The following is a 16,497-nucleotide window of genomic DNA, read 5'->3' on the forward strand; positions in this document are numbered from 1 at the left end:
AAACAGTGCGCGGGTTGCCATTCACACTATCAACACAACTGCTGTTGCTAGAACCCTCCCCAGCATGGAACCACTGTGGGGAAAACTTCCCTGGTGTTCTGTGAATATATTGTATTGTGGGTTATTGGCCATCAATTTTTGGTAATGAGACAAAGTCTCTCAAAGTGCATTTGGCACGGTAGCTCCAAATAGCCTACGCAGTGGCCTCCACGGTATGTACTAGCCATGCATCTTGGTGGATGTGCTAGGTACCAACTGATGAGCCCAACTTAGCACATGGGGGCAAAACACTGGCAACCAGGAATGAGTTAGCTGGAAAATTTATAATGTGGACCATTTATATTGGTATTATAAATTTACTCATTCAGGAGAAATATTTCAGGTTCCCTATAGGAATCAACATCTGTATCATAAGTGGTATATTCCAAGCTGTCAGTGGACAGATGGCATGAAATGACATTAGTAGACGAATAAGTTTGAGTGGTGTCTTTAAAAGTAGGAAAGATGACAATATGAAGATAAAGTTGAAATTTAAAAGGACAAATTGGGGCAAATATTTGTTTGTAGGAAGGGGAGTTAGGGATTGGAATAACTTACCAAGGGAGATGTTCAATAAATTTCCAATTTCTTTGAAATCATTTAAGAAATTTCACAACAGTACATTTTTCTTTACATAGTGCATTCTGTATAAACAAATTATACTTTTATAAATGGATCACTTAGTCATCAATGATCTGCATTAAGGGTTGTCTGTCACCAGGTGGCAGTTTTCCTATCAATTGTTTCCCTTGCCTTTTCTTAAATGTTATCAAAGAACTTTCAAATTTATAAAACATTTCCCTTGATAAATTATTCCAATCCCTTAATCCTCATCCTATAAATTAATATTTGCCCCAATTTTGTCCTCTTTAATTCCAACTTTATCTCCATATTATGATCTTTCCTACTTTTAAGAGCTCCATTCAAGTTTATTCGCCTACTGACGTCATTCCAGGCCATCTCTCCACTGACAGCTCAGAACATACCACTTAGTTGAGCAGCTAGTCTCTTTACTCCCAAGTCTTGCCACCCCAAAGTTCCCAAAATGTTTGTAACACTACTTTTTTCTAGGAAATCATCAAGAACAAATCATGCTGTTTTCCTTTGGATCTTTTCGTGATCTCTTATTGAGTAGTCCTGGGGAGGGTCCCATACACTGGAATCTTACCAGAGACTTATGTGCCCTTTCCTTTACTTCCTTACTACAACCTCTAAATACCCTCATAACCACGTGCAGAGATCTGTAACTTTTGTTTACAACTTTGTTAATGTAATTACCCCATTGAATGTTTTTCTTCTTCCTAGCATTATTCCTGTTCGCTTGTTGGCAAATCCATCTCTATTTGGCCCAATCCAAGACATTCTTATGGGTGATACCCCATAATCCATGTCCTCTCTGATACGATCCATCCACTACTTTTTGGGTCTACATGCGGTCTCCCTCCACCAGGATCAAGGCACGTGGCTGCCCTTGCCAGTGACTCATCATTGCTGCGTACCACGTATCCATATCGTCTAAGCCTAATTTCCAGCAGTTTTGCCCCAATTGGCGCAACTCCCATCCTTCATCGAACATCGTTGTTCATGGCACGGTGAAATTCGCATTCATCCAGGATACCAACAGAGGAACATTCGCATTTCCGTCATTGGGAGAACCTACTTTGCTTTGCTGTTACTGGCTAACATTCTGATCCACAGAGGGCAACTGGGCGTACTACAGTTCTGTAGACCTTCGACTTAAGGGGGCATCCATCGATCACGCAGGACCCCAGGCACTTGACTCCACTTCATCCAAGTGGTGTTTACAAATAAACAAGCATCCAAAACACTGTCACCATCACTGCATAGAAGGGAGCCGAAGTACTTGAAGTACTTTTTCAGATCTTCTCCACTGATGCTGATGATTCCATTGGTTTGACATCCACATTTCATATATTCCATCTTCTTGGTATTCAATTAAGATAATTCTTTATACTTTATTCTTTATATCCCATCAAGTACTATCACCCCATCAACACAGAAATTAAAACTGAGAGAACTTTTTCTCTTGGTGAAACTTACCACCTGACTTTTCATCCCATTTACATTTATACTATTGTCTGCTGTCCACCTCACAACATTGTTTAGGTCTTTTTGTAGTTGCTCACAACCCTGTTACTTATTTACTACTCTCTACAGTTTAACATCATCCATAAAGAGCCTTATCTATGATTCTAGTTCTTTACCCATATCATTTATACATATAAGAAAATGTAGAGATCCAATAATACTACCCTGTGGGATCCCCTTCTTAATCATTACAGGATGAGATAACAATTCCCCTACTCTAATTCTCTGAGTTATATTTTCTTACATCATTTTCTGGGAGTGGTTAATCTCATCCACTTCATTAGTAAGTGTAAGATAAATCTTTTATACTCACGCTTACAGCTCGTATCTTCTTAAGACAGCCCTCCAACCAAGTTCTAATGGTTTGTTTTGCAACCTCCTCTTCAATAATATATTCAAATTCTTCCCTTGCAAGAAGTTCCTCCAACTGAAGAGCTTTTCGGATGTCTACAGATCGATATGATAACATGCTGAAATCATAAACAAAAGCCTTATAATATTATACTATCAAGGTCAGCAAATAAATAAAGGGAAGGTGCTAAGTAAGAAAAGAAGAAAAATACTCTGCACCTCTACAAAGTTTGACCATCAAAACAAATAAAATAATGTGCACTGACTTCTCTATGAACAGTATTCATTTGCAAAAGACCTATCAATGATTCAGCACATCTTAGTGTTCAACAGAGCCTGAAAGGTACCTTGAGCATTATCTGTAATCGAGCCCTCTCCAATAACTTTTTAAAATACCCTTCCTATAACAATACAGCCAATACAATTAACTACAATTAACATCAAGCTGAATAGAAAAAAATTTAACATTTACTTTTTGTTTGACTGTAGTGCTCAGAAAGTAATAATTATTTTAAATATATGCATGCATTTTATATATGATGTAAGTTGCAGAAGAGGCCAAATATTCCAAGGCAGGATGATTCGAGAGAATTGTATAAAGAGTACATGATATCTAATTCTTTATTTAACAAGGTATTACACTGATTTTCAATGATCCTCATAGAGTTAAAAAAAAAACAGTTAGAGATGTACATTGTGATGATGTTAAGCTTCTAAACAATTTACGATAAATTCACTTATTAGAAAGGTGTCATCTAAATTTAGCTGCAAAGGATAATGTAAATGGAGTCCACACAATCATTAAGTGCATTGAGCTTCTCCTCTAAGTATTCAAAGATGCTGTCAGTTGGCAGCCCCATTCAGGAATGTATCATATCAAGTCAAATTAATAATAATTTTAATTATTGGCTTTATGTTCCACTAACAACATTTAAAGTTTTCGCTGAGGTGTTGGAATTTAGTCCTCAGGAGTTCTTTTACGTACCGGTAAATCTACTGACATGAGGCTGATGTATTTGAGCACCTTCAAATAACACCGGACTGAGCCAGGATCAAACCTGCCAAGTTGTTGAGGTCAGAAGGCCAGCGCCTCAACTGTCTGAGCCACTCAGCATGGCTCAAGTCAAATTAAACAAATTTTAATACAATTTTCTCTTCATATATATATTTTTTTTTCTTTTACACAGAAAACTTGGCAGTAGGTATAAAATGCCTTTGGGTGTGGCGAGCCCATCGTAACAATAGCCTATAAGAACTAAGCAGATATGGTTCCAATTTCTTAGATGGAGGCCTAAGTCCACTTCATGTACTAGCAGTAATGGTTCCCTACCAAGAGACACTTGAAATGTGTGAACTTTTGCTTGAAAGCGGGGACAATCACAATGTTTGGGCAAAGATGGAATATGACAAAGCCTTTTATTTTACAGATGATGGTGATTGCAAGTGTAATGGGAAGAACATGTTCCATGCTCTATGCATGCAGCCAGATGCTAATTTAGACAACGTTACAAATGCTAGTGGAGAAGGGGAACGCAGATTGTAAGGCACTCTACCTGGGGAACTCTCCGCTCACACTCGCGACAATCAGGGGGAATGTGGAGCTCGTCAAAGCACAACTGGAAACAAGAAAGGCAAACCCCAACCAACAGCTGACGTCAAAAGTTGCAGTGCCGCTAGGTGTACTAATGACTGGGTCAGGCACGGACAAGCTACCGGCAAACGACATCATGGAAATAGTTTAACAGTGGAATATTGTGTCAGAAGAAGGAGGGTGGAACGACAGAACAAAGTGGAGAGGAATCATATTTGCTCCTACCTGGTGTCAGCTGGAAATGCAAAAATGATGATGATGATGAATAATATCAATAATAATGTTATTTGCTTTACGTCCAACTACCTACTTTTACGGTTTTGGAGACATGTAATTAATCTCATAATAGAACCGTATTGAGGACAATATATTAAAATTATAAAATCCTTTTAATCACAACCACCTACTCAATACATTATATTACTCATTGAATTATAAAATAATCATGAGGTGTCTTAAATAAAGGAACATGTTTCGTTCGACATAGCGAACATCATCAGCCTTAATTTACAAGGATTAGGTCAGGGCCCTGAGCTGAATGATAAAAATTGTTAAAAGAGTGACAATACCATAATAAAAAGTAAAATGATAACATTAAACATGAAATTATAACAATATGTACAGATTAACAGCAAGTATGCAGAGGAATACTTTGAATGATGGTAGTCTATAAAGTTAAAACAAACATGAGGTTGTAAAAGTAAAAAGATATAGATATAGTAGATCTTAAATTATATGTCAATGCGTGAAGCGTGGATTAATTGTTGACTATGGAGTTCTTAATTGAGCAAAACAAAAGTTAAAATAGAGTTTATTGATTAGTGCGAGTCAAGCTGAGTCAGTTAAAAGGCGCAAAGCGACGAAGCTAAGGTTGAAATGACGTAAACTTCAGTAGTTAGGAATTCTGTAGGAGAGCCAACACAATGCCAGAAGGAAATACAGGTTGAACTAGTCCGTATTTACACGTTAGCAGTAGAATTAAACTTATACAACGTAGGACACCAATGTGGACTCGTTAAGTAACTATAACTTGAAAGTAGGGAGAGTTCCAGCAAACCAGAATGGATGGAGCAGATTATGGCACAATTGGAGTTAGAAATCTGAAAAGAAAGAAAAAGGAGGAAAAATAAAATTATGTTATAATGAAAAAAAGTTAGTAAAAGTTAGAAGGAGGCTTACCCTTGGGACTAGTGTGAGGTGTTCGCTAACGTTGGCTGCGCGAATCAAACTGGCGAGTAACCTTATTGCTGCTTCTAGTATTGTATGTATGTATACGTAGAGGCGGGGAGTGAGTCATGTGAGGAGGAGGGGTGACCGATTCCTTAGGCGGGTCGGGTAATCGTGGAGGGGGTGTCGCATGAGAGGGCAGTAGAGTAGTAGTTGTTGTATTATTAACAGTTGTATAATTAAAGATTCTCGTAAAGTTATTATTATTTATATTGAAAAGAGAGAGTAGTTCTGGAATTTTCTCGATTATTGGACTTTTAATTTCTGAAGTATCATTTAAATTTTGATGCCCGTTGAAATGCTGGTCTAGGAATATGTAAATGTTCTCAAACTCTGTCATAAGTTTACTTTTATTGACGTATTTCAAGATTTGAAGGTCTTTATCAATTGTAGTAAAACTGTGGCCAGTCTCTTCCATATGGGTGCTCATGGCGGAATACTTTTTATGTTTCGAAGCGTTGTAATGTTCAAGGTATCTGGTCAAAAAGCTACGTCCAGTCTGTCCGATGTAGGAGAATCCACAATGGGTGCATTTAAGCCTATAGATACCAGAGTTCGAGAATTTATTGTGATTAATGTTAACTATATTTGAATTGAAGAATATATTACGGTTCGTATATCGGGTTCTATAAGCGATATTAATATCGTATTTCTTTAGAGGGTTAGTAACTTGAAATAGGCCTGGATTTGTGTAGGTGAAGGGAGCATATTTAGTTTTTTTAGGCTTGTCTGGAATCAATTTTGTTGCAGTTTTTAATTTTATCTTGTTAATGATTTTATTAATCATTAAGGGGTTATAGCCGTTAATTCTGGCTAAATCCTTAATATAGTTTAGTTCTTTTTTGCGATTTTCAGTTGTCAGCGGGATTTTTAATGCTCTATAGACAAGACTAAAAAATGCAGCCTGTTTATGAGATTGCGGATGTAAGGAATCGTTTCTTATAGTGATGGGGGCACAAGAAGGCTTTCTAAATATTTGAAAAATGAACTTATTATTCTCTCTTGAAATGTTTAAATCTAAAAAGTTTAGAGAACCATTGATCTCATCTTCCTTAGTGAATTTGACATCATTGTCAAGCTCATTAAGGGATTAAGGTTTTGGAGACACCGAGGTGCCAGAATTTAGTCCTGCAGAAGTTCTTTTAGTAGATTTTACTGGCACGAGGCTTCAAATCACAGTCACTCCATAAATAATATCCAGAACACCAAAGAATTCTATGCCATTATTTAATTCTAACAAAACAATTACAAATTACAAAGTAACTTACTTACTTGAGCACATCATGAAACGTTACATCTTCTCCATTATGCAGCCGATCCAATTCATAACACATATGTTTGAAGAGAAGTCTATCTTTCTGAGGATCTACTTCTAGTCGACCTTTCAGAAGCCTTAAAATAAACTTTACCTGTAACATAAAACTTGTCATTGACTAACACAATGAAGAATCTAAACGTGTTCAAAATTGCTTTTAAATGTGATAGTACGTTTGTAGATTTCAGTAAATCACAAGAACTGATATCATACCCTTCTAACCGGAATGACTCCCCGCTGATGAATGTCAACAACATTCCAAGTGTTTTGAAAATTTCGAATATCTGCGTATGACAGTAATGCATCTTCTTCATTGGAGTAGAAAAGAGAGAAATTCTCCATGATGATAGCTAAAACCATACATATAGTTAGATTCTAGTATACATAAAAATGTGAAATCAAATAAAGACTTAATTTTGCAAACTTACCTACTAAAAGATTCAGTACAATGTACGTAATAATGACGTAAAAGGAACAGAAATATATGAGAGAAGCAGTAAAATTTCCACAGTCAGTTTCCCAATAATTATTTGCAGGGGTACAGTATGGAGGTTGGACCATACAATCATGCATAATCTTGTTCCAATCTTCTCCTGTTACAATTCGAAAAAGCATAGCAACTCCTGTCACGGGTGACCCGAAATTTGCTCTCCTGGAATAATAAAACATATTTCTTTTTAAATCTGTTCACTTTCTTGGATGACAAAATATAATGATTTTTCAAGAAATGTTTACAACATTTTTCACATAGTATAAAGGATCTGATCAGAAACCACCTGAACTTGAAAATAGTGGATGGAGACAACAGCTGTCTTAGTGTTCATAAAAAGTCCAAAAATCAACAGCCAGTGATGTTTGAGCTGGCACACTTTAATAATAATAATAATAATAATAATAATAATAATAATAATAATAATAATAATAATAATAATAATAATAATAATAATAATAATAAATTATTATTATAATTATTATAATTATATAATCACATTTGCATATAATTATATAATTATTATAATTAATTAATTATTTATTATTATTATTATTATTATTATTATTATTATTATTATTATTATTATTATTATTATTATTATTATTATTATTATTATTATTATTATTCTCCAATTAAGTTTAGGTCAGGTGGTGGATCAGTGACTTCCATCTATCCTAACACCACTTGTTCAATCACCTTTTCCATTCTTCTCAGATTTGCATTTACCTGCACGAACCATCTTCAAATCTGTCTTGGTATCCTCTGTTCCTCCATTCTATGAAGGAGCCGAAACGATCTCAAACATGAGTGTTCTGTCCTTTCACAGAGGCTCTTTATTCTGATCCTCTCTTTTACAGTACGTCTGCATTTCTTACATGATTCCTGCTTGTCCTTCCAAATACACTTTGCAAGAACTTCATCTTGCTTGCCTGTATTTTGCTTTCCCGGACCTTGGTCACCCATTTTCCTGCTCCATATATCAGGTTTAATATAAAGTACCATTTGAAAAGGGTTTCTTTGCATTCTGATGGGACATAATTATTCTATACTAGTCTTCTGCTCTAAAAGAACCCTCCCGCTAAATATACATTGCTACTCATGATTTGCACACATAACTTGGCACGCATGAAGGAGAATGAGACATCTACCTACTCACTAAATCAAGACACTGCAAAGCGGAAGACATCCTTCAGTTCTATGGTATTAATGATGAAAATGGTAACTTGCTTGTTGATTGGAGAGAAAAGTGAAGGAATGCTGGCAAAACTAGTTTCAGAAGGTCTCAGCTGAAAAATTCCCCTACCTAGCAATCCCAACCACTTCTGTTGTCCAAGGGCCTGAGAAGGAAGAAATTGAAGAGATCAAGACTACTTTGAAGGAAATGGGTACAGGAAAACCCATCAGTCCAGATTATCTTCCAGCAGAGCTATGGTATTCTCACTGTTGGGACACAGCAGGATGGTTAGCACAGTTCTTCAACCAGGACATCAGAGAGGGACAAACCCCTATTGACTGGCAACAGAGCATCACCCACCATAAAAGAAAAGAAGTCTCGCTGAGTGTGCTATTATGGCAGTTATAAAGGTCTTTGAGTGTGTTCTAGGCAAAAGGATTCATGAGATTATTAAGCTTACCACTAATCAAGTTGGACTTGTGAAGAACTGCAGTATACTGGATGCAATTCATACTGCATGGCTCTTAATCGAGAAACCCATGAGAAGGACAAGCCACTTCATTTTGCATTCTTGGACCTCGAGAAGGCCTTTGATCGGGCACAGCACAGTCTCATTTGGCTAGTGCTTTTAAAACATGGTGTGCCAGAATATCTTGTCAAATGAGTGTAGCTGCTTTATGCAGAACTGAGGACCTATATCCAAACTACTACAGGACCATCCAAAGACTTTCTCATCATAGTTGGCGTACACCACCGGTTATGTCCTATCACTGCTCCTGTTCAATTTAGTGATGGACATCGTGACAGCTGACCTGCACCGGCCATTACCGTGGACCCTTTTCTATGCTGAAAATGTCATGTTAGCTGCAGAGAACAAGCTGGGTCTACAACACTAAACTCAAGAAAGGAGCAACAGACTGGCAAAATACAGTCTACAGCTCAATGAGAACAAAACTGAGTAACTTACATGAAGTCAGATGCACAAGAAATGGGAGCCATCAAAGTAGATGTCAATGACCTGCTGTGAGTGAGAAAGTTTAAATACCTTGGTTTCACAATAGCTGACGATGACCGACTCATTGAATAGGTTAACACAAGAATTAATGCAACCAGCATAAAGTGGTGAACAACAACTGGAGTCACTTGTGACCGCAGGATGAAAGATAATCTAAAATCTACCATACTACCATACATCCTGTCACACTCTATGGTTGCAAATGATGGTTAACTACAACTGTAAGAGAACACCGGCTTAGCATAATGGAGACAAAGATTCCAAGATGGTCAGCAGGCATTACTGAATTAGATCGTGTTTCCAACAATAGCATCAGGAAACGGTTTGGTGAGGTACAAATTCAAGAGAAAACACATAAGAGCTGTCTCTAATGGTTTGGGCATGTTTTATAAGCAGGAGCCGACACCATTGCCAAGACAAGTTACAACCTAGAAGTTGTAGGCAGAAGACCAAAGTGACGATCTAAGCACCGTTGGGCTGGCACACTACATAAAGACCTCAAGAACAGAATATCGGTAACAGGTAGGGACCCTCTTAGAGGCAGCCCTGCCCAGGGAGTGGCGCTCCTGCCTATGTGAGTCCCAGAGCACACTGACCCGGTGTGTAACATCTGGTAAAGGGTACCAGCTAAGGGGAATGAGTGAAGACCTCAACAGTAGCAAAAGTGGAGAATATGATTCGGTATGGTGGAGCTGGCGGAGGAGGCAACCCATTCCCCTGGGGGTAGTACAGATGGAACCCCCACTGCCCTGTGGGAGGGATACTCAAAGGCAAACCCCAAAAGAAAATCCTCAATTACGTTAGGACTAGCAAACCAGTAAAAGAACTTATTTGTAGTTGCTTTCAAAACACATAGGAGCCTTGGAATGCATTTATCAACTAAATTAAGATGCCAGCATGAGCAGTCTCATGTTAGGGATGATGGTTTATGGCCTAATGATAGACAGGGTCTTGCAAAAATGCCAAAATCGTGGAGGGCACTACACGGATTGGGGGGGGGGGCCAATGACCTTAGATGTTAGGCCCCTTTAAACAACAAGCATGATCATCATCATCATCATCAACATGGATTGAGATAATCAACTCACTCAGTCTCACAGGAAAATATGAAGAACTAGTGGACCTCATGGAAAGGAAGAAATTAATGATACTGGGGCTGAGTGAAACTAAATGGAGACGGAAAGAAATTAAGAAAACAGTATGCATTGTATTGGCATGGAAATGACAAAGACATGAGGAACAGTGTTGGTATCATCATGAGTAAAGATCTAGAAGGGGTCACTGACATTCATTATGTCAGTGAAAGAATAATAAAGGTGACTGTGCATTTAGGGAAAGAAAAACTAACTTCGATACAGGTGTATGCACCTCAAACTGGATGTTGTTAAGAGGATAAGAAACAGTTCCTTGATGATCTGGAAAAAGGTATTAGTAAAGAGAGAGTAATCATTATAGGAGATCTCAATGCACAGATTGGGACAAAATAGAACAGGATATGAGAACATAATGGGACCTCATGGATATGATGGTGTCTTCTGTATGAGGAATGGGTTGGTGGTGAAAAACAGTTGGTTCAAGAAGAGACAGAGCCATAAGATAACATGATACAGTTGGGATGGACTACAAAAGACTGTAAATGATTATGTCATCTCAGATGAAGAAAGGAGCAGAATGGTAACAGATGTCAGAGTAATACCCAGTGAGAGCCTTGACAGTGACCACCGTCTATTAGTAGCGGACCTGAGAAACTTCTATATTCCAAAAGTACAGAACAGGAATATGCCAAAAATCAAAGTATGGGAACTCCAGAAAACAGATAAGAGAACTGAGTATCAGAACCAGATAAAAACCCTTGTTACCAAGAGATCAAAGGAAAAATGTAGAGGCCGAATGGACCAGACTGAGGTACATATTGGTTAAGGAAACAACTGAAGTTTGTGGAAAGACAAGTATGAAAACAAGGGAGAAGGAAACACCGTGATGGAATGAAAGAGTGAGAGCAGCAGAAAGAAAGGGATCGGGAGAAAAATAAACCGGATCTTACTAAAGATGAGGCAAAGATAAGAAACATCAAACAATTATACCAAAACAAGAAACTGGATATTAAAAGAACAGTTGCATAAGAGAAGACCAAGGCATGGAATATATTCACTCAGAAACTGGAAGAAGACAGCAGAGGCAATAAGAAACTACTGTATAGTGTTATCAGAGGTAAAAGGAAACTAAGGAATACCATAAAGACACTTGAAGATGAAAATGGAAATCTGGTTAGGAGAGAAAGTGACATGAGAGAAGTCCTGAAGAACCATTTCCACCACCTGGTGAATAGACCATTTCAAGAACAAAATACAGAACCAGAAATCCACGCCTACAATTAGGAACCTCCTATCACCTGGACAGAAACTGAGACATCCTTAAAATCTATGCCTAAACGAAAATCTTCAGATGCAGGTGAAGTGAATGCAGACATGATAAAGGCAGTAGGCATCCAGGGTATACAATGGCTGCACAGAGTACTAAATGCCACATGGACAGACAACAAAATACCTGCAGATTGGAGCAAGGGCATTATAATTCCCCTGTTTAAGAAAGGCAGCAGATGGAAACCCACCAACTACAGTGGAATAACACTGCTGTCTCATGGGCTAAAAATTATAGAGAAGATCATAGAAGGGAGATTGAGAACCATCATTGAATCACAGTTAGAGGAGGAGCAATATGGATTCAGAAGTAACAGATCAACAATGGATCTAATTTTTAGCACCTGCATGCTGATGGAAAAGTATAGGGAGAAAGGCAAGAACCTGGTCCTTGTATTCCTGGATATAGAAAAGGCATATGATAGTGTTATAAGAGATAAGATCTGAGCGTGCCTGAGGAAAAGAAATGTGCCTAAAGGACTGGTAAGAAAAATTCAGATGTTGTACAATGATTGTACAAGCTGTGTACAAATTGGGGAAGGTTGATCATCACGGTTTGAGACCAAGAGCGGAGTTCAACAAGGAAGTGCACTGTCCCTACTATTGTTCATCACTGTTATGGACAATATAATGAAGAACGTCAAGGAAAATTTAGGTGAACTGTATGCAGTGGCCTTTGCTGATGATATCATAATTTGTGGTGAAACAGAAGATGAAGTACATACCAGACTCAAACCATGGTAATCCCAGTTCCAGGAATATAACCTCAACATCAGCGAGACCAAAACAGTGGTGATGGCAGTCAACAGAGAAGGTTGTCCAGCACATGTAAAAGTAGGAGAACGCCTTAACCTTGGAAGTGTAATCTTCAGTGATAATATGGTCAGAAAGGAAATTACAAACAGAGTGCAAAAGGGATAAAAATTCTACCAACAAGAAAGAACACTTTTATGGGATGACATGACTCCTAAACCAGCCAAACTGATGATGTTTAACAGCTATTTCATAAAAATATTGACCTATGGTATTGAAGTGTGCATCCTCACAAAAGAGATTCATCAAGGCATATTGAATTTTCACGACTGCATTGTAATCGAAACCGACTTTCAACCTGCCAGCATCCGAGATGAAATTCTTTAGATCCACCATCCAGACGACCAAGATGGACAAGTTAAGAAATGAGGAGGTGAGGAAAGAAGCTGGGATAAAGACATCCCTATCAGACCGTATCGGCACATCCAGACTACGGTGGTACAAGCATGTGATGAGGATTGAGCCTACAAGAAGAGCAAGAATAAGTTTGGAAAGACAGGTGGAGGGGAAGAGACCTGCAGGAAGACCTAAAACTCGATGGATGGACATGATCAAGGTTGATCTAATTACCAGAGGCTGAACAGTGGATGCTGTTCTCCATGACAAGTTGTATACAGATAGGAAGAAGTGGAAGAGGCTCATTAACAGAACCCAGGAAACTGGAACTGTACAATGATGATGATGATGATATACAGATAATAATAAATTATATACTATTAATTATGTGTTCATACATTAACTACAATTATATATATACAGCACATGTTTCATGACATAACCTCACAAATAATACGATTGTCAATAATAATACTAAATGGATGTAAACATTTCATAGCCATACCTCACTAATAATAATAATAATAATAATAATAATAATAATAATAATAATAATAATAATAATCATCATCATCATCATCATCATCATCATTCGAATGGTTCATGTTTGTGGGTTACTGTAGTCACGTCCTAGTTCGTGAACCATGGGCAATGGCTGAGTGGCCTAGTAAGTGGTCCTGAGAGTCGGGATACCAGTTGCTATGGAATGGGAGTGGGCATCTCGGACATATTCTGAGTCGTGGCCATCCTTGTGTTCAGGCGGCTAGGACTATACAATTCACCGGTGGTCCATAACCCGTTAGAGGAGAGATCCTGACTTGGACTATATGCAAGTAGGGCAGCATCCTGCCTCATGAATTTACCGAGCTCAGAACAATTTAAGCAAGCCTCGGACCTATGGGAGTAATGGAGTCCCACTCCCATTTGACAGGCGAGGGACTCCTTGGAAACAACTTAGCGAACGAAATGGAATTCGATGGGGAGCTATCAATATTAATGGGGCTTATGGAAGAAAGAAGGTAGAACTGGCTGAGTCAGCAAAGAGGATGAATCTGGATGTGCTAGGAGTAAGTGATATTCGGGTAAGGGGAGATGAGGAAGAGATAGGAGATTATAAAGTGTACTTGACGGGTGTTAGAAAGGGAAGGGCAGAGTCTGGGGTAGGGCTCTTTATCAGGAATACCATTGCACACAACATAGTTTCTGTTAGGCACGTAAATGAGCGAATGATGTGGGTAGATTTGTCAGTTGGAGGAATTAGGACTAGAATTGTGTCCGTGTATTCACCATGTGAGGGTGCAGATGAGGATGAAGTTGACAAGTTTTATGAAGCATTGAGTGACATCGTGGTCAGGGTCAACAGCAAGGATAGAATAGTGCTAATGGGCGATTTCAATGCGAGAGTTGGGAATAGAACTGAAGGATACGAAAGGGTGATTGGTAAATGTGGGGAAGATATGGAAGCTAATGGGAATGGGAAGCGTTTGCTGGACTTCTGTGCTAGTATGGGTTTAGCTGTTACGAATACATTCTTCAAGCATAAGGCTATTCACCGCTACACATGGGAGGCTAGGGGTACCAGATCCATAATAGACATTATCTTAACAGACTTTGAATTCAGGAAATCGTTTAGGAATGTATGAGTTTTTCGGGGATTTTTCGATGATACAGACCACTATCTGATCTGTAGTGAACTAAGTATCTCTAAGCCTAGGGTAGAGAAAGTGAAATCTGTCTGCAAACGAATAAGGGTAGAAAATCTCCAGGACGAGAAAATTAGACAGAAGTACATGGATATGATTAGTGAGAAGTTTCGAACAGTAGACAGTAAGCAGGTTCAGGATATAGAAAGAGAATGGGTGGCATACAGGGATGCTGTAGTAGAAACAGCAAGGGAATGCCTAGGAACAACTGTGTGTAAAGATGGGAAAAGGCGAACATCCTGGTGGAATGATGAAGTGAGAGCAGCTTGTAAACGTAAAAGGAAGGCTTATCAGAAATGGCTCCAAACAAGGCCGAGGCAGACAGGGATTAGTACGTAGATGAAAGAAACAGGGCGAAACAAATAGTTGTTGAATCCAAAATGAAGTCATGGGAAGATTTTGGTAATAATCTGGAAAGGCTAGGTCAAGCAGCAGGGAAACCTTTCTGGACAGTAATAAAGAATCTTAGGAAGGGAGGGAAAAAGGAAATGAACAGTGTTTTGAGTAATTCGGGTGAACTCATAATAGATCCCAGGGAATCACTGGAGAGGTGGAGGGAATATTTTGAACATCTTCTCAATGTAAAAGGAAATCATCATGGTGGTGTTGCAAACAGCCAAGCTCATGGGGAGGAGGAAAATGATGTTGGTGAAATTATGCTTGAGGAAGTGGAAAGGATGGTCAATAAACTCCATTGTCATAAGGCAGCAGGAATAGATGAAATTAGACCTGAAATGGTGAAGTATAGTGGGAAGGCAGGGATGAAATGGCTTCATAGAGTAGTAAAATTAGCGTGGAGTGTTGGTAAGGTACCTTCAGATTGGACAAAAGCAGTAATTGCACATATCTATAAGCAAGGGAACAGGAAGGATTGCAACAACTATCGAGGTATCTCATTAATTAGTATACCAGGCAAAGTATTCACTGGCATCTTGGAAGGGAGGGTGTGATCAGTCGTTGAGAGGAAGTTGGATGAAAACCAGTGTTGTTTCAGACCACAGAGAGGCTGTCAGGATCAGATTTTCAGTATGCGCCAGGTAATTGAAAAATGCTACGAGAGGAATAGGCAGTTGTGTTTATGTTTCGTAGATCTAGAGAAAGCATATGACAGGGTACCGAGGGAAAAGATGTTCGCTATACTGGGGGACTATGGAATTAAAGGTAGATTATTAAAATCAATCAAAGGCATTTATGTTGACAATTGGACTTCTGTTAGAATTGATGGTAGAATGAGTTCTTGGTTCAGGGTACTTACAGGAGTTAGACAAGGCTGTAATCTTTCACCTTTGCTGTTTGTAGTTTACATGGATCATCTGCTGAAAGGTATAAAATGGCAGGGAGGGATTCAATTAGGTAGAAATATAGTAAGCAGTTTGGCCTATGCTGACGACTTGGTCTTAATGGCAGACTGTGCCGAAAGCCTGCAGTCTAATATCTTGGAACTTGAAAATAGGTGCAATGAGTATGGTATGAAAATTAGCCTCTCGAAGACTAAATTGATGTCAGTAGGTAAGAAATTCAACAGAATTGAATGTCAGATTGGTGATACAAAGCTAGAACAGGTCGATAATTTCAAGTATTTAGGTTGTGTGTTTTCCCTGGATGGTAATATAATAAGTGAGATTGAATCAAGGTGTAGTAAAGCTAATGCAGTGAGCTTGCAGTTGCGATCAGCAGTATTCTGTAAGAAGGAAGTCAGCTCCCAGACGAAACTATCTTTACATAGGTCTGTTTTCAGACCAACTTTGCTTTACGGGAGCGAAAGCTGGGTGGACTCAGGATATCTTATTCATAAGTTAGAAGTAACAGACATGAAAGTAGCAAGAATGATTGCTGGTACAAACAGGTGGGAACAATGGCAGGAGGGTACTCGGAATGAGGAGATAAAGGCTAATTTAGGAATGAACTCGA

At 38.5% G+C, this 16,497-nt stretch overlaps 1 protein-coding gene across 2 annotated transcripts in view; it reads right to left on the minus strand.

Moving 5' to 3' along the window:
- The window catches only part of na (sodium leak channel non-selective protein na), a 711,066-nt gene that overhangs the window by 100,728 nt on the left and 593,841 nt on the right, over window positions 1-16,497 (minus strand). For both annotated transcript variants that reach the window (XM_067148870.2, XM_067148869.2), the window contains exons 25-28: window positions 7,061-7,284; window positions 6,846-6,982; window positions 6,590-6,726; window positions 2,462-2,618 (exon numbers count right to left, since the gene is read on the minus strand). In XM_067148870.2, the coding sequence (XP_067004971.1) occupies window positions 2,462-2,618; window positions 6,590-6,726; window positions 6,846-6,982; window positions 7,061-7,284 (655 nt within the window). The remainder of the gene's footprint in view (window positions 1-2,461; window positions 2,619-6,589; window positions 6,727-6,845; window positions 6,983-7,060; window positions 7,285-16,497) is intronic.

Source organism: Anabrus simplex, chromosome 1 (genome assembly GCF_040414725.1).
Source record: "Anabrus simplex isolate iqAnaSimp1 chromosome 1, ASM4041472v1, whole genome shotgun sequence".
Classification (NCBI taxonomy): Eukaryota; Metazoa; Arthropoda; class Insecta; order Orthoptera; family Tettigoniidae; genus Anabrus; species Anabrus simplex.